Source organism: Triturus cristatus, chromosome 4_2 (assembly GCF_964204655.1).
Source record: "Triturus cristatus chromosome 4_2, aTriCri1.1, whole genome shotgun sequence".
NCBI classification, from domain to species: domain Eukaryota; kingdom Metazoa; phylum Chordata; class Amphibia; order Caudata; family Salamandridae; genus Triturus; species Triturus cristatus.
Window position 1 is genome coordinate 28,865,855 of NC_140586.1, and position 18,059 is coordinate 28,883,913.

At 46.0% G+C, this 18,059-nt stretch overlaps 1 protein-coding gene across 3 annotated transcripts in view; it reads right to left on the reverse strand.

Annotated features, from left to right (window-relative positions):
- Nucleotides 1-18,059, reverse strand: part of PAN2 (poly(A) specific ribonuclease subunit PAN2) — a 1,342,435-nt gene that overhangs the window by 664,293 nt on the left and 660,083 nt on the right. For all 3 annotated transcript variants that reach the window (XM_085600270.1, XM_085600271.1, XM_085600272.1), the window contains exons 6-7: nt 17,514-17,781; nt 16,488-16,830 (exon numbers count right to left, since the gene is read on the reverse strand). In XM_085600270.1, the coding sequence (XP_085456396.1) occupies nt 16,488-16,830; nt 17,514-17,781 (611 nt within the window). The remainder of the gene's footprint in view (nt 1-16,487; nt 16,831-17,513; nt 17,782-18,059) is intronic.

Below are 18,059 nucleotides of genomic sequence, written 5' to 3' on the forward strand. Positions count from 1 at the left end.
ATGCGCAGTCGAAATGACCCTGGAGCCATGGTGCAAAGCCTTGAACGTCGTCCAAAAGTAGAGAAAAGAAACATGTCCTGAGAACATGCACCATGTCCTGAGAACTGAAGAAATTGTAATAAAACTGTATACAATGTATTGACTAACTTGTGAATACGGGTGGGAAATAAAGCATGGGAAAGTAAATTAAGGGGAGGGAACATAGAACAAGGAGCTTAAAGAAAAGTATTAAACTTAGCATGGTGTGATGATCATCTACCCTTTCCTTGTCCAATCAGAGTTAGGAGTTTCGTAAAATCGAAACATTCCGGGGTGGTACATGCCATTAGATAGGTATAATAGAGGTAGTTAGTTAGATTAGTTACCACAGAGAGACGGAGAATGCTGAGAGACAGATGCTGTCCAAATTGAGAAAATACTGAAGATCCAAATCCAGATTTAGAACTTTTGAGGCAATTAATTAGAGAACATCGCGGAAGAACCGAGGAGGAAAATAGCGTCATCTGTCCTGAATCCTGTCCTGAGCTTTGGTCGCCTGATCTGTCCCAGGGGGCTCATCTCAATTCCTTGGCCAAGGGGTTGGTTTCCACACCATACTAGTTAAATATAACTCTGAGTAGTATGTTGTAGCGAATGAGCCACTTTTGTGGTCTGACACTATGATGACCCTCAACCGCCACCATTTTGTACTGACTTAAGTGTGTTATGTTGCCCTAGCCTTAATGTAGGATGGGCTTGCATATGCCTGCTTCTCTTCTGTCTTTTAGTGGAATAGTCTTGCCAAGAATAGAAGGTATGGGATGTTGAGGTGCAGTATTGTGGGTGGTGGTGCACACATGTGCTCAATGTGGTATACTGAGGGATAAAGTCTATAGTGTTATTTGGGTTAGGTGAATTATGACTTTGACCTATTGGCTTTGACGTGGTCTAATGTCATTCTGCCTTCTGACTTTACCTTGCTTCAAACTTTTCTGTGTGCACAGTGGTGCTTGTAAATTGTGTGGATGAGAATTATAGGTGCTGACTATTGCCTTTGACATGGTTTCATGTCATCCTTGCTTTTCTGATCCCATTTTGCTTTGGGCCTTTGTGTGCATGGCTTAACTAACTTTCTGTGCCTGCACAAAGAAAAGGGCATGTTCTGCTCTGCCTCCTGTTTTTTGCATTTTTCTGACTAGAGAGAACTGGTTCTTATCAGAGGAATATACATGGTTTGTCTCAAAGCCATAGCAAAGGCCTGATCAACCGTTGCTGTGGCCTTGGAGCAGGCTGGTACGGACTCTCATGAGAAAGAGGGGGAGAGGCTTGCTAGAAGCTTCGCTGTGTTTGAATTTATATTAAAAAGGGGAGCCTACACTGGCCTGGTGGAAGTTCACGCCGTGGAGCAGACGTGCTGTCACAGAAGAGTAGAGGCTGGTGTCACCTCTGAGCTTTCGCCCGGTTCAAGCAATGGACTCCCCTTGAGCGAAGTGGGGTGAAATGATGGAGCAGTAGGTGAGGTGTCTCTGCTACTAACTGTCTCTTGATTCTTTACTGATTCTCTCCTTTCCTTCTTATTTTCTGATTCTTATATCCATACATATATATATATTTCTACATATATATTTGCTTTGATTGTGTATTTCAATCGGTTATTTGATATGTGAGAGTCTGCCATGATCAATATATATTCGGCCTGCCCGTGATTGAAGTATTGTGTTAATAAATGTATATATTCCATATGTTTGAATTCGTCTTTTCCTTGCAGCAGGAGGTGTGGACTCTTCTTGGCCAAGTATTCTGTTGTAGAAGGATGGATGAATTCCCTTCTAGTAGGTAATTGTGTTATAGGAAGTTGTTCTACTCCTGGCAAGTGATGCACAAAGTACCTTGGTATATTGTTTTCTTGCCTTGCCTTTGGGGGGAGTGTTGACAGTTTTCACACCTTAGGAAGTGCTGTGTATATGTTATATTCCATAAGTTTGGAACTGATATTCTCTCCCTGGGAAAGTGACGGTACATACCTTGGTCCAGGGGAGATCTAAGTTTGGCATTACATATGTCAATGTATTGCTCTCTCTTTTTCTCCCTACACTGGTTCTGTCATCGTAATAATTTTGTTTAACTATTATTCCGATTGAATTAATTGTCTCTTCCTCTCCTTGTCAAAGACGGTGTTCTAACAGTATTATGGTTCTTGGCTCACATGAATTTTATTAGATAAACATTTTAAACTCTCCAGAGTCTGTGGTTATTCAATAAAGTTATTATATGTAATATTTCACCGATTCAGCTAACTAAATGGTCCATTGACCAGAGGAAAATACATTGGATCAAGTGGTTTGGTAAGATATAATCAGATAAAATTCATCTTACAGGTATTAGCACAATAAATTGACCCCAGCGGTATTTACTAGCCTATATGTATAAGAGTGTTTATGGGCCCAAGTAAATGTCTAGTAAGTGAGTATCTGAGGTTGGTAACCTGCTGTATCAGGAGGGAACAGACAGAGCTTTCTTTTTTTTAGCAGTGGCTTAATTATTTCTTTCTTCCAGCAATCGGGCACCTTCTCAGTATCAAAAGGGTGATTGGAAAGTTGTCGGAGAGGGCCTGCAAGCTCTTCTTCCCATATTAGCCATTGCTTTGGTGGCATAAAACCTCGCCAGAGATGCGATCCAACCTAGTGAGTGTCATGGGGGAAAGGTCTGAGGAGGAGAAATCTGAGAGGGGAGGCAATCCAGATTGAGTGGGGCTGTGCGATAGTGTGTTTAGCTGCGGTAGATTAGTCAATCCCTTCCAAAATTGTTTTGATTTTACTGTCGAAGTATTCTGACAGATTGTCACATAATATCTGTGATGGTTTGATCTCTTGCTTAAAGCGAGATGGATCGGTAAATACTTTAAGAATTTCTAATGTTTTCCACACTTTGTTAGGAGCTGTGGTGATCTGCTCGTAATAGTAGTTAGCTCCCACTTTCCTTAACCTGCTTTTATATTCACTTAACGCGTTTTTTAAATTAAACTGGTCTACCTCAAGGTAATGACGCCTCCATTTTCTTTCCAGTTGCTAACATTTTAATTGACGAAACAGACTCCAAGGGCTACCGGATCCAGTAGGAACTGTGATCCCAGCCCACTCTGCGCCAGACACCCACATCAGAGTCTGAGTGGCTCTCCTGTGCAGTGAAGCCTCCCCAGTGATCCTGACCATGTGTCCAGCACTGGCTGACCTCTCCTGATCTCCATGGAGGCGCCAGCAGTGTTAATCCAGAGTTTCCTCTGACAGGCTCCGGTAAGAAGACTCCAGCGTTGAAAGGCACCGCTGCACCTGAAGCCCCTGCACCTTGGCGAGCTGAACAGACTGTGCCCCCACAACCTCCTACATTTCTACTTACCTTTGCGGTTGTTAGTTTCCCTCCTGCAACCTCCGGTACCACCCCTGCAGCCTGCCGCCCCAGTGCTGCTGGTAGTGAATGTTTGATGCTGCTTTGTGGCCCTCTCCTGTGCTGGTGCTAATCCCTAACGCTTGGCCCCTGCAACTGGTCTACTTACCTGCAAGCAGTGTGGCCCAGGCTTCCCCAGTCTCCAATGAAAAGAATTGGACTGAACTCCGACTTGCACCCAGCCGCCCCGTGCCGCTGTTGGTGCAGTTTTGATACTCACCTGACCCTTGTCCCTTGCTGACCATTGGTCCTGAAGAGTGGAGGTGCAAGTGTATTATTTACCTGTATAACCGCAGTATTGTTTTCCCGATAAGATTTCATCATACTGTTCTGAAAAGCTTTAACGTGTCGATTTTTCATAGTGAAGAGTATTTTTATTTAAAAACGTACTTACCTTATTGTGAAGATCTTGGTCCTAAAGTAAAATACAAACTAGGTATATTTATTTGGTCTCGATCTCTGAGTCGTGTGTTCATTATTGTTGTGCCATAAATGTCTTACACTACTCTGTGTTAGGCCAAAGGCTGATCCCCCACACTACCACTAATAGAACACTTTGGGTTTTACATTGAGCCCTGTAAACTTTTGGAGAACCTCTGAACTCTGTGCATGGTATAACCACCGAGTGGGCATACCATATACAGAGCAAGCTTCCTACAGACTCCACATTATCAGTTATCACTTCCTCTGAGTTACATTAGTCACTAATCAATCATTATGTCAGCAATTTCCTCACATTACTCTCCCAAATGGCAAATGCAGAATGTCTTAAAGTTATAGAACTTTAAAATAATTGACTATGGGGGATATACTGCACAGGGGGAAAATCTTATATTCCCGGGAGCGCACTGTCATCTTTGTTTCTGCAATAAAATGTTGGGGAAATGGTCAACCCCAAAATGCTTGCACCAGCAAGAGCGCACCGCCTTATAACTCTATATATATATCTCATGTGATCAAGGCTGCATATCTGCACGTCATTTGGACTTTTGATGTGATATATATATATATATATATTAAACGACTTCTTCAATGAAGAGGAAATTAGGGTCGCACTCCAGCTCATGTAATCAATTTTATTCTTAAATCATTATTGGTCCGCAAAAAAACACAGATCCCAACCAACGCGTTTCGGTATTACAATTGGCGAAAGGATGGGACACCAGGATGTGCTAGATCCATTCTTTGCACTGGGCAATAATTGATACCCCGTTTGAGGAGTGAAATTTCAGCTGGAGATAGTTCATGTTTTGAGAGGTTCACCACTTGGAGTTCATCAGTTATTGCTCCTTCCTCTGCCTCCTACTCCTGGTTTTCGTACCAATTCTTGCGACTGAACTGTTTACATGTTCGTCCCCTTCATTTCTGTTTCTTTGGTACCATGATTTTCCTCTTCCCCGTCCACGTGGTTGCCTTTGCGCCATTTGGTTTTGTTCCCATTGACGTTGTTGGAGGACAAGGCGCATGTCCCCTAAAAAAGTTTGCTTTGCGCTATCCACTGGGGTTTCAAATTCTCCCCCACATATGGAACTTCACCACAACAGCAACTGGAAATCTTTGAAACTTTATGGAATAGAAACCATACCCATAATTTAACAAGGCGGCAACAGGGAGAAAATCCTGCGCCAAAGGGAATCACGGCATTTTAAATTTCAGATGTATGACACCACATGGCTTAAACCAGTCGGAAGAACTATATATACATATTTAATCAATCAGCAAATCACAAAAAATGTGAATGGCATCCAATATATGGTGACAAATAGACACTTACAGGTGGCATGATCAACCTACTGAAAAATGTTAGCATATTTGTAACATGAACATATGAAACATTATATTCTTTCACGATGAGATAGTTATCACCACTGGAGGAGTAACATTTACATTAGAGGGATAAACAGGTACAATAGAATGTAAATGATGTGTATTAAAAATGATGAAATATTCCCACCGAAGGGATTATATAAACTGCACCGTGGACTGAAATTGATAGCCAATAAGGCAGGACACTGATATAATGAGTTATATTCAATATTTGATCGTGCCAAATCCTGGATATTTCATTTGGAAGCAAACTTTTTAAGAATTCAATCAGCTTGATTTGAAATGAATTATGGGCTTATAATTTGGTTGATCCTGATGTTAAAATGCATTTATTGGTTTCTTAGATTCATTTTATTTGAAATGAAATGTTTTTCTGTCGTGGTAACATCATTGTAAATAGAAGGGAATACAACTCCCAGAATTCTGAGGAGTAAATCCCATCATTAACAGGAAATGAGGCAGTACCTCTTCCTGTTACGAATGTGTAAAAACAAGGTAGATTGCGCAAAACAAACAACCGTGAACAAGGTATTTTGTAATACCGAAACGCGTTGGTTGGGATCTGTGTGTTTTTTGCGGACCAATAATGATTTAAGCATAAAATTGATTACATGAGCTGGAGTGCGACCCTAATTTCCTCTTCATTGAAGAAATCGTTGAATGTTCAGCGGTTTTGGTTCAAACCGCGAGGGTGACGCACCTTTTAGAAGCACCAGGCAAACCGGAATTTTCCCATGTAATTGGTGGGTGCGTTCCCCCATATGAAAAAACAAACTAGGCATTAAGAAAATAAAGCTCACATGCATAAGGATTATGTTACTCACCCAGTAGTAACTACCTGTTTATGGCATGTATGTTGTACATTCACATGCTCTGCCTAGTCCTGCCATCTAGTGTTGGGCTTGAACATGTGCAACTAAGTTGTCTTCAACGTGTTTAAAGTGACAAGGTATAGTGACATCCTACGACTGGTAATGCGCATGGGCATCAACTCCATTTTTATCCTGTTTTACGCACTACAGGCGATGAGGAAGATGGATCACAGAAAAAAGAAAGCTAACCATGCAAAAAAGTAAAATAAATGGAGAAAAAGACATTAGCAACAACCAGAGGTTTCCGAGAAGAAGGGTGGGTGCATGTGAATCTACAGCACTGCATGACACAAACAGATACGTACAGGGTAATTTACATATTCCATTTGTGGCATGTGTAGCTGTGCATACACATGCTATGCATAAACTGTAAGCAGTTCTCTACTAAGCAGTGGTCAGCCGGAGGATGTTGCAGAGGCCTGTAAAAACGTTCGCAAGACGGCCTGGCCATCCTTTGCTTGTTGGTGTGCTAATACATCCACACAGTAGTGCTTGGTAAATGTGTTTTGTGGACCAAGTAGTTGTTTCACATTTAGCAGCTATGGGGATGTTGCCAAGGAAACCCATTGAGGCCCCCTTTTTGGGGGCAATGGGCCTGGTGGGGCAGACAATTGTCTTTTGGATTTAGCATAGCAAGTCTGAATGCACTTGGCAGTCCATTTGGTTATGCCTGCTTTCGAGAGAACATGGCCACTGGGGGGTTTAATGAAAGCGACCTTTGTTGAGTTATGCATAATGGCTTTGTCCTGTCAATTTAGTACATGAGGGCCAACTTGAGATCCAGTGGAGAGTTCTTTGTGCTACTGAGTCTGGCTGTGGAAAGAACATGAAGCTCAATGGTCTTAATAAAGTGGCAGAGGGATACCACCTTAGTTAGAAACTTTGGGTTAGTCCAAAGGAAAAAGATTGTCGTGGTGGACTTGAAAGAAAAGTTTGTCTAGGGTAAGAGCTTAAAGTTCATTTACACGCCTCAATGGAAACAAGGAAGGCAACCTTTCAAGAGAGGAACTGAAGGGGATCAGACGGAAGACCCTTGAGTACAGTTAGAATTATGTTGGGGTTCCAAACAAGGACTGGGACACCCCGATGGATAACTCATTTAGGTCCTTCCATGAAGGCTTTAATGATTGTGACTCCGAATGAAAAAGAGTATTCCCTGTTATGTAGGTAAAATGCAACTGCAGCCAAGTGGAAACGGATAAAAGTGTAGGCAAGGCCTGATGATAAAGCAGATAACAGACTGTCTTGGACAGCTGGTTTAAGCGGATCGATGTGTTTGGGAAGGCAGTAATGGGCAAACCGTGACTAATTGGCCGCATAACAGAGCAGTGTGGTAGGCCTACGGGCCTCCAAGGATGGACATGCATAATGGAGGCAGCTTGAGGTAACCAAACACTAAGACCTCAGGAGCCAAACTGCAAGACTGAGCAGGGGCTGGGATGCCTGACAATGTCTTGGTTCTGTTAGATTGTCCAGCAGGTTGGGCCGTTTCTTATGGGGAACAACAGGTAAGTTGAGAAGAGTCGTCAACCAGGATGGTCTGGCCCAGGTGGGAGCCACCAGGATAAGTGAAAAAGAGGTTTGCTGAAGCTTCCGAACCACGCATGGAAGTGGGAGAGGCAGAAAAGCGCAGGAAAACATCCCTGACCAGTTCAACCATAGTGCATTGTCCATGGACGGTGGATGCAGGAACCTGGAGGTGAAGCTTTGCACTTTTCACACTTGAAAAGAGGTCTACGTCAGATAAACCCCACACTGAGTAGATTTGCAAAGTTGTTGTCCACTCCCAAAATGTACTCCTCTAGAAGGTCTACGTTTTGGTGGAGTGTCCCAATGCCAAATGTTTTAAGTTAGCTGTAGGAAGCTGGCTCTGTATTTGGTATACTACTAAGTGGTTATACCGTGCAGAGTCCAGACATTCCCCAAGAAGTGTACACGGCTCAAAGCAAATCCAAAGTGCTCTAATTGTGGTAGTATGGACGAGCAGCCTTAGGCCTAAAAGAGGAGTCTAAGATATTTGTTGTGCACACAATGACCAATTACACGACTCTAACATGAGATCCACACCAATTTTATAAAAATAAGCTTTGTTCTAGATTTATTGTAAGACCAAGATCTTCACAAAAAGGTAAGAACGTTTTTAAATAGAAATACCTTTCAGTTTTAAAAGTGGACACTTGGTGCAATTTTCAGCCTTTGCAGTGTTAACCTATGGAGAAAAACAATAATGTAGTTATAGAGGTAAGTGTAAAACTTACAATTCCAGTCTTTGGGTTTCAGGGTCAGCAGAGGGCATGGTTCAAGTAAGAACAGACACTGTACCACCAGAAACACAGGGGCAGCTGGGTACTGAGTTCAAACCAAGAGGTTGGGCCCAGTGTTACCCAATGGAGACTGTGGTGCTTGAAAACACGCTGCTTGCAGGTAAATAAAGCGGCTGCGGGGATCAAGCTTCAGAGGTTTAGGCAAGCATGGGGGGGCCCACAAGGCAGCATCAAACATACACCACTAGCGGCATAGGGGCAGAAGGGTGCAGGGTGCAAACACTGTTGGGCACCCAATGCAAGTGAATGGAGGATCTGGGTGTTGAAGACCAACTGCAGACGTCTAACGTGAGGTTTCACAAACATCAGCGACAGCAGAGGTAAGTTGGAATGCCGTAGGTCGCAGGGTCAGAGTCAGTCAAGCTCCTCAAGGCCCAGGGGCTTCGGGTTCAGGTGTGTCCTTTGATGTAGGGGTTTCTCTTACTGGAGCAGGTTGCGGTCAGGGGGGAGGGGGTGGGGGGGGCTTTGGATTCACACTGCAGGTGGCGTTGGGGAGTCACAAAGGGGTCAGGTGCAGAGTGGTCGAGGATCGCGGTTCCGGAGGGCACCAGAGTCCTTTGTGTTGATTTCTGGTGGACAGAGCAGCCGTCCGAGAGTTCTGGTCTTTTTCAAAGGCAGGCAGTCCTACCAGGGGTTGTGGCGGTCGCTGTCTGCAGAATAGGCATCTTTCTCGTCACAGGATCTTTGAAGCTGAAGACAGGCCGGTAGGGCTGGGGCCAAGTCAGAGGGCGTCGTCAGTCTTGTCTGCACGGCATCTTCGTCCTTTTTAGGTCGAGCCTGGGCAGTGCATGCACTCCTCTGCGAGGCATGCTGTATTAGAGTATGGACTTGAAGCCCCACCCACTCCCCGCCCATATTTTTCATTGGCTTGTGTCATTGTCCTTCGTAAATGCTGGCTCCTGATTCGTTAATAGGCTTGCTACTCCCTCCTTGGTGCCGCCTTGTCTTCATTTGTAACCTTCCATGAGGACACCCTCTTTTACATTTGCTGTTGCCCAATAGGTTTGAACTACTGCCCCAGAGCACTAATTCATCTAATGGTTTTCTCCTGCCTGCTCTTGCAGTCACGAGCTCTTGCAACGCTTTTTTTTTTACATAGCACTCCACGCCGATAGTGGCGGTCGTGCCTTTGCTTTACTTGCTACGCCAAACACAGCCCCATGTTTGTTTTTTTACCAATTATTTCAGGGTTTTTTTATTGCCCCATACAGCACTATTTTAATGTTGGCCGCGCCCTTTCCTTAGATGAGCCATGTATAAAGAAAGGGACGTAGCCGCCATTAAAGTGAAAGCGCGGGCGAGGCCGACATTACAGTTAAAGTGCCGCATGAGCGTTTTTACAAACTAGCATTTGTAATGTAATAGGTGTCGCATTTACAAAACTCTTGTAAATGCTTGTTCTTCTCAGGTTGGCAGGAATTAGTTTCAGGGTCTGGGGGAGCCACCTAAATACTAGATTTAGGAGAGTTTTAAGGAAGTGACAGCTGGGGCTGACTGGCACTTGACCTGGGGAGTTTACACCCTCAATTATGCCACCCTCCAGTGGGAGGGGGCACAGTCCTACCCCTGACTGGAGGAGTCCCACAATCTTCAAGATGGCGGGGACTGAGAAATGTGCTTCATCTCGCCTCCTGCACCTTAGGGGTGGAGTTGGCAGAGGTGGCCACACCTATTCTTCCTAGTTTTTTCCCGCCGGTATTTCCGCCCAAGTAGGGGTCTAAACTGGGGACAGCCATCTGCTGCTAGCAGCAGAGGCTGGGGGTCACATTACAAAGGAGGCAGGCCTTTGAAGCTTGCCTCTCAAGCACTGTGTTCATCCTGGGGGAGAAGGTGTGACACCTCCACCCAGGATGTGCTTTGTTTCTGGCCACAGAGAGCAAAGGCTCTAGACCCAGGGGTCCAGAAACAAGTCTGGTGGTGGCAGGCTGCCTAAAGCCAGTCAGAGACTACCCCAGGGTTGGTAGGTTTTCAGAGGGCACCCCTGAGTACATCTTTTAATCAATCCAAAACTTTTGGGTTTATTAAGAGTATTTGTTTGGCACCAAACACTACTGGGTTCAGGGAAGCATCATAGTGCTGGGAAATTCGAATTGTTGGCTTTCCAGCCCATGTACTCTGTCTTACAATATCGAAGAATAGACTCAAATATTGTAGGGGCATATCTGCTCATGCAGATTTGCCCTCTGCTCATTTGTATTTGTATTTTTAATTGGATTTGTAAGGCGCACAGATACCCGCCGGGGGTCTCCCGGCGCCAATAGAGTTAGTGATTACGCAAAGTGTTGTTAATGAGAGAAAAGCCAGGTTTTGAGGTCTTTACGAAATTTTAACAGAGATGGTTCATGTTTTAGCGTGGTCGGAAGAGAATTCCACAGCTTGGGGGCGACGCAGGAGAAGGAGCATCCGCCCATTCTCGCCAGTTTAAAGCGCTGGGTCCGGAAGTTGCCTTGAGTGGATGACCGGAGAGGACAAGAAGGAGAGTATTGTTGAACCAAGGCCTTCAGGTAGCCGGGAGCCGAGCCTTGTTTGATTTTATGTAAAAAGCATAGGGCCTTGAATTTAACACGGCTATCAATACGAAGCCAGTGAAGGTCTCTCAGAAAAGGGGAGATGGAAGATCGCCACGGGACCTTACAGAGGAGACGAGCAGCAGAATTCTGAACGAGCTGGAGTTTCCTCTGGAGCTCTAGAGTGGCTCCCAGGTACAGCACGTTACCGTAGTCCAGGCGAGAGGTGATTAAAGCCTGGACCACCGAGCGTCTGGTCGATAGTGGAAGCATCCATAAAATTTTACGAAGCCACCCTAAGATGGAAAAACAGGTGGCTGCCACCTTAACCACTTGATATCGCATGGAAAGTGATTCGTCCAGGACAAAGCCAAGGTTACGAACCTGGGAGACTGGGATAGGTGGAGGACCCATTTCTAATGGCCAATGAGCAGAACTCCAGAGATGCTTTTGCTTGCCCAGAATGAGCACCTCCGTCTTGTCTCCGTTCAGTTTCAAAAGGTTCGCCTGCATCCACTCTGCTACTCGGCTGAGTCCTAATTTGAGACCGAATGGGGCGTTTTCTGCAGCCGAGGAGAGGGAAAAGAGGATCTGGGTATCATCGGCGTATGAGTAAAAGGGAAAGACCAGAGTCTTCCACGATGGTAGCTAGGGGTCTCACATAGATATTAAAGATCATAGGGCTCAGTGAGGACCCCTGTGGAACACCATACGCAGATGAGCTAACAGAGGAAAAGGAGCCAGAAGAAACCACCTGAAAAGTGCGGTGATTTAGGAAGGAGGCCAGCCAGGCAAGAGCAGAGCCTGACACTCCCGCCGATCTCAGGGCTTTCATAAGAATGGAATGTGAGACCGTGTCGAATGCGGCGCTTAAATCTAAAAGAATAAGCGCCGTGGTCTCGCCCTGATCAAGACGGGAGCGTAAATTCTCGGTGACCCCCAAGAGGGTGGTTTCAGTGGAAAAATGAGACCGGAAACCCGATTGGGACGGATGTAGAAAGCCTGAGGACTCCACGTAAGATGTAAGGTGGATGTTGACATGCCTTTCCAGGATTTTTGAAAACATGGGCAACAGAGAAATAGGTCGAAAGTTAGCGAGCGTCTTAGGGTCTGCACCAGGTTTTTTTTTAAGATTGGCACTACGAGAGCCCTTTTCCATTCCTCCGGAACAATCGATTCACGCAGAGAGGAGTTCAGGAGCGATTGAATGATGAGAAGAGCATCAGGGGAGAGCAAGCGGAGAGTATTCATAGGAATCGGGTCAAGGGGAGAGCCTGAATTGACCTTCATTAAACAGGCGGACAGTGTGTTAGGGTTTAGCAAGGGCCATTCTGAGATCTGAAATGCCTTAGATTGCAAGCTCGATGAGTCCGGGATGGACGGGGCGGAAGGGGGTATGGAAGGGGGTATAGGGGAGGCGCGAGACAGAGCAGTGTAGATGGTTTCGACTTTCGATATAAAAAAGTCAGCAATATTATTGCATTCCGTTTCCCCTAACGCAGGTGGAGTGGGAACGGTCTTAGAGCCGGCTAACTTTTTGACCATGGAGAAGAGGGCTTTTGGGCGATTGATGGCCTTTTCAATTGACTCAGAGACAAACCGGGCTTTAGCCTTTCGACAGGCTTGATGGTATAGTTTAAGTGCTGAGCGATAAATCAATTTATCGTTCAGAGCATAGGTTTTCCTCCAAGATCTCTCTAAATGCTTGCATTTAGATTTAGATGCCTTCAGTTCATCTGTGAACCATGGGGCAGGAGCAAGATGTGGGATCGGTGGGCTCAGACGCGGCGGCTGATGAAGGTTAATATTAGAGGTTAGCCACTCAGACACTTCCTGGGCTAAGGAGATGCACCCAAGATTGATGTCGGGGCAGGAATCCATAAGAGAGGCATTAAAAGCCGGAATGTTCAGCTTAGACCAGGGTCTGTGGTTGTTCCTGAAGCCGGGAAGGGACGAGCACTTTTTAGTGTCAGCGGGCAAAGTGAAGTATATGGCAAAATGAACGGACCAGTCTAGGGGGCGAGCTGGAGAAGAACAGTCGAGCAGAATGTTTGAGATGACAGGATCAAGTAGATGTCCTGCCTGATGGGTAGGACCACTGTTTCGTAGGAGGAGTTTAATGGCCTCGCAATCAGAGAGAAATATTCTGCTGGGTCCGTACTGTGAGTCCTCTAGGTGGAGATTAAGGTCTCCCACGATGGTAAAATTCGCTGCCTTCATAGCAAGAGGGGCCACCAACTCAGCAAATGAGGATAGCCACTGTGTAGGCTGATCAGGGGGACGGTAGATTAGAATGCCCGATAGCGTTAATCGGGGGGAGACTGCTAATTTAAACAGGGCAGCTTCACAGTTAGGAAAAGGGACAGCGTCCAAAGAGCAGGAGTGGATATCTTTAAAAATAATCGCAATCCCACCGCCTTTTCCCGTGCTTCTATCTAGCCTGACTATTACATATCCCTGTGGTAAAGCGCTAGCTACATCTGGACCAGAGCTAGCGTGCAGCCAAGTTTCCGTTAGGAACTGGCATCTGGTTTAGTGGAGGATAGTAAATCAAAAATGTGATCTCGATTTTTAGGCAAAGATCGGCAGTTAATATTCCAAAACTGATAAGGAGGGCTTAGGGGAACGGAAGGGGCAGAGTATCCGGAGTATCCAGAGTGCACATATATCCACATCTATGATATAGTGCACCCTGCCTTAGGGCTGTAAGGCCCGCTAGAGGAGTGACTTACCTATACTTTAAGCAGTGCGTGTTGGCATGGCACAGAGGCAGTATGCCATGTCAATTGTGTCGTTTCTCACTGCACCACGGCATTCCAGCTGCAGTAACAGGGCCTTGGTGAGGGATCCCTAGGGGACCCTTTCAATTCACATACCCTGTGTACCAAGGGTACCATTTACCAGGAACTTAGAGGGGTGAAGTTGCCAATTATGAAACCGTTTTAGGGAAGAAGCACTGGCACAGGGGACCTGGTTGACAGGGACCCTGTGAACTACAATCAAAACCACATAATTTTCCAGGCAAAAGTGGGGGGCTAACCATGTCAAAAGAGGCACTTTCTCACACTATCGCTGACAGCTGCTGAGTGCGCATGCCCCCTTGTTTCTGGCGGTGATACTTGGCTGTCATGTCTAGTCTGATGAGGACTAACTTGTGTTGAACCGGACAGGAGAAGGCTTTGAGTGCTAGCTGAGGTACCAGCAATTCAAGTAACTGATGTGGAAGCCCGGTTGATGAAGCGCCCACATGACCTCAACTGTCTCAGCTTGCAGAGGTGATCTCCATTCCATGAAGGATGCGTGCATGGTGATGATCACATGCTGGACTGGGGCTACAAAGGGGCAGCCCTGCAACAGATTGTTATGGTTCCATCACTGCAGAGCGATGGGAGATGGCCCACAACACCAGATCTTTCCAGTGACCCTCCTCTAATGTCCATAGTGCTGCCAGACACTCTTATAGCGGATGCATGTGCAACCTTGCATGGGGGACAATGGCGATATGGAGGCCATCATGCCAAGGAGGCGCATGACTATTCTGACTTAAGTGGTGATCTGGTTGAAAAAGACCATAGCAGCTGGAATGCTTGGCCCCTTGCCTGGCTGAGATAAGGTTTACCAGTGACTGTTTTGAGAACCATGCTCAGGAAGGGCTGCGCCTGAAGGGGTTGAAGATGGGATTTGACAGTATTTATTGTGAACCCTAGGTCATGGAGGAGGCCTATTGTGGTTGAATGTGAGTGAGGCAAAGTTGTCTGTTTGCATTCTTGATCAGCTAGTCGTCCAAGTTACGGAACATGTGGATGCCGCCCCTTCTGAGATAAGTGGCTACCACGGCAAGACGTTTTGCAAACACCCTGTAGGCGGTAGTGACCCTGAAGAGCAAGACTACGAACAGAAAATGCTGAACACTTACCACGAATCATAGGTAACTGTGGTGAGCAGGGTGGATTGGGATGTGGGAATAGGCTTCCTTCAGATCAAGGGCGGTCATTGATGCAGCAGAGGGATAAATTCTTAAAAAGCGTCAACATATGGAGTGCTGTGACAGGATATTCTCATTGAGTAGTCTGAGGTAGAGTATAGGCCAGAGGGTCTCATCTTTCTTTAAGATGAGGAAGTTATGGGAGTACACCCCTTTGCTGAACTGTGACAAGGGCTCCAATGAAAGGTCCTCCTCGCAAGTCAATTTCCTCCTCCTGGTAAGAGTTTCCTTCACCTTAGGAGGCAGTTTGGAAGAGTTTCTTCCCAGTCTACAGGTGGAAGAAGAGTCTTCTGCAAGCTGTTCCTGGAGACGCTGGAGGGTGGGCTGCTCCAGATACTCTGACCCCGCAGATGACAGAGCTTTGTGTGCCAGATGACTCGAAGTCTAGGGAGTCTTTAGGCTTGTTGGCACAGAGGTAACTTTTGGCGCAGAGTGATGCTTTGGAGCAAAAGGGGGCTTTGAAGCAGATTTTGGTGCCAGCATCAATAGTGACGTGCTTTCAGCATCGAGTGATAGCTCGGTATCAGCTCCAATGCCTTTTGTTGGTGCTGAACGTGGTCTGCAGCGATTGAAGGATTGGAAGCTTCAGGGCTCTGGGGCTTCTGGGCTCGACGCCCATCCCCTGTTGGGGCGGTGCTCAGCCTGTGCACGTTGTTGATGTGCAACCCATGGAAGAGAGGTTGTACTCCCGGTCTAAGACTTGACACCCTTAGGTGCCTGCAGATCCCACTTTCTTTGACTAAGAGTGAGAGCTTGGCTCGAGACTGAAATGGAGGGGTTGGTCTCCAGAGGGTCAGCCTCTGGCTCCTCCTTGGTGCCCTTTCCACGAAGATGTTTGGAGTGTCATCTTTCTGCCGGTGCTTCATTCTGCGTTCAGCGAGTCAACGATCCTGCTGATACCTTAAGGTCTTTTTGAGTGGAAGGCAAGACCGAACAGGCGGTCTCGTCCTGCTCTGGCGAAAGGCACAGGTTGCAGACCTGGTGGTGGTCGGTACAAAGATACTTGAAATGATTGAGGGCAGTATACTGAAAAGGAGTCCTTTTCATCACTGAAAAGTCCTCATAAAGCAAAAATAAAAAATGGAAGATGAGGCAGAATGCCTCTCAAGGGGCAGAGAGTGGAAACCCATTTGCTGAGCTCAAAGGACAGAGCAACAAGGGGAAACCGACCACTGATGTAGGGTTTCAGGGCCAAAGGGGGGATAGAGCAAAGAAGTCTGATGACCAACACCATGAGGCACTGACGTGGAACTCGATGAGTGACATCCAAACCTGACGGCAGAAAGAAAATCTAAAAATGGAGTCAATGCTCATGAACATTATCAGTTATGAAAGGAGTCACTATACCTTGTGACGCAAAACAATTTGAAGAAAAACAGGTTGCACATGTCCGAGCCAAACACTAGATGACAGGCGTATGCAAAGCAAGTGTATCTACAGCTACACATGCCACGAATATATGATTTACAAAATACAATTTTTAGTGATGTGTTCAAAAACAGATCTGTTTCCTTCATAAACAGCTTTGGTACACAAGCTCATAATGTACCTGGGGGCAGGAGCAGAGTTGGATGCCGGCCAGTCGGAGAGCAAGGGTTCACTGGTGAGTGGTACTGGGATGAGTGAAAGGGGTATCAAGTCCTGGCTCCAGTCCATGTGCGGCAGTGTGTCCACTATGCAGGGTAGAGCAAATTCTGTCTCTCTGGAGTAAGCATTAAAGGTGGCACTGGGGCCGTCAGCCCAGAGGTGCACGCAGCCCTCCGAGTCCCCAAAGGCAAGGGTTTGCTTGCTTGCAGACACATCGAAGGACATGATAAGCTGCCCCACTGTGCTGACGTGGAAGATGTCAGCGGGGCTGGCCAGGCCGGTGGGCTCACAGAACTGGCATTGACCTGGGAAAAAAAGTACAGTGCATTGGGACCCAGTGACTAAAACCATTGGGAAGGTGTTACTTTTAAATTCATTTTATGAACAGTATCAGTATTTAGTGCTGTAACAATTAGTTTTTAGAGCACAATCTTATTGAGAGCACACAAGGACAGCAACTCGAAAAGCTTCACAACCAATGCAATGTGACATTTCAAAAAGTTATCAAATAGCTCTCTGGGACCACCTATCAAATACACAGTTGAAACAATTTTCAGCAAAGCATCTTCTAAGTCAGCCTATTCAAAACTAAGAGTACATCTAATAGCTCAACATTTTAAACTAAATGAGAGGTACTGGGATTAAGAAATTGTTTTCTCTCCTTGGAACCGTTAATGTGGAAAGGTTCTCATGCAATAAATTAAAAAGTATAGGTCACTCTTCAAAGTGCACGTTTTCCCCGGAACTATTTCTACACTACTTACTATATTGTGAGCACTATCAACTCAAAAGGTGCACATATCATCCAGTTCCACAGTTTGTTTTATTGCCCTAGAAAGGATGAGAGCCTGAGCTGGCCTACCAGGATTCAAATCTGGGAGATGCAGGATACGCACTTACATAAGCAGAGGTATAAACACCCTACACTATGTTACCAGCTTAGTCATTTTATCATACCCAACAGATAGTCATGCTTCCATGGACTCACCAGTCTGAGAGATGATGGCCAGCCGAGAGGTGTAAGTCGGAATGAATCTCAGGAAGAAGGGGTCCACATGCACCTGCAGTGGGGTGATGGCTCGCATCACACGTAAGTCAAACACCTTTAGGAAGCGGTCACAGGCTAGCCCATTCATGCGACTGGAGTAGCCACAAGTCACCAGCAAGTTGCCATGAATATCGAAGTCGGAGAGGCCACCCGAGTAGGCGTCAAACTCCTGCTCAGCCTGATATGTGCGCACATCTCTGAGGGACACCTTGAGTGCAGGGAACAGGAAGGAGGACACAATTCATGAAGAGTTTACAGACTGGCACAAGTCCTCCAGGTTTTGCATCACAAGCGTAAAGCACCTTAGGTAAGACTCCTATGCAAACTTTGTCAACATGAGGTTGGTGTCTAACTGAAGGACGGGTTATCAGGAGGGCAGTCAGCTAGCTGCTAGACAATTTTGCTGCTTGTAGCCAGAGCGAGCTAAGTCCCTTCACTGATGGAACAGGTCCCGGCTTTACATAAACTTTAAGTAATGTGGCTCAA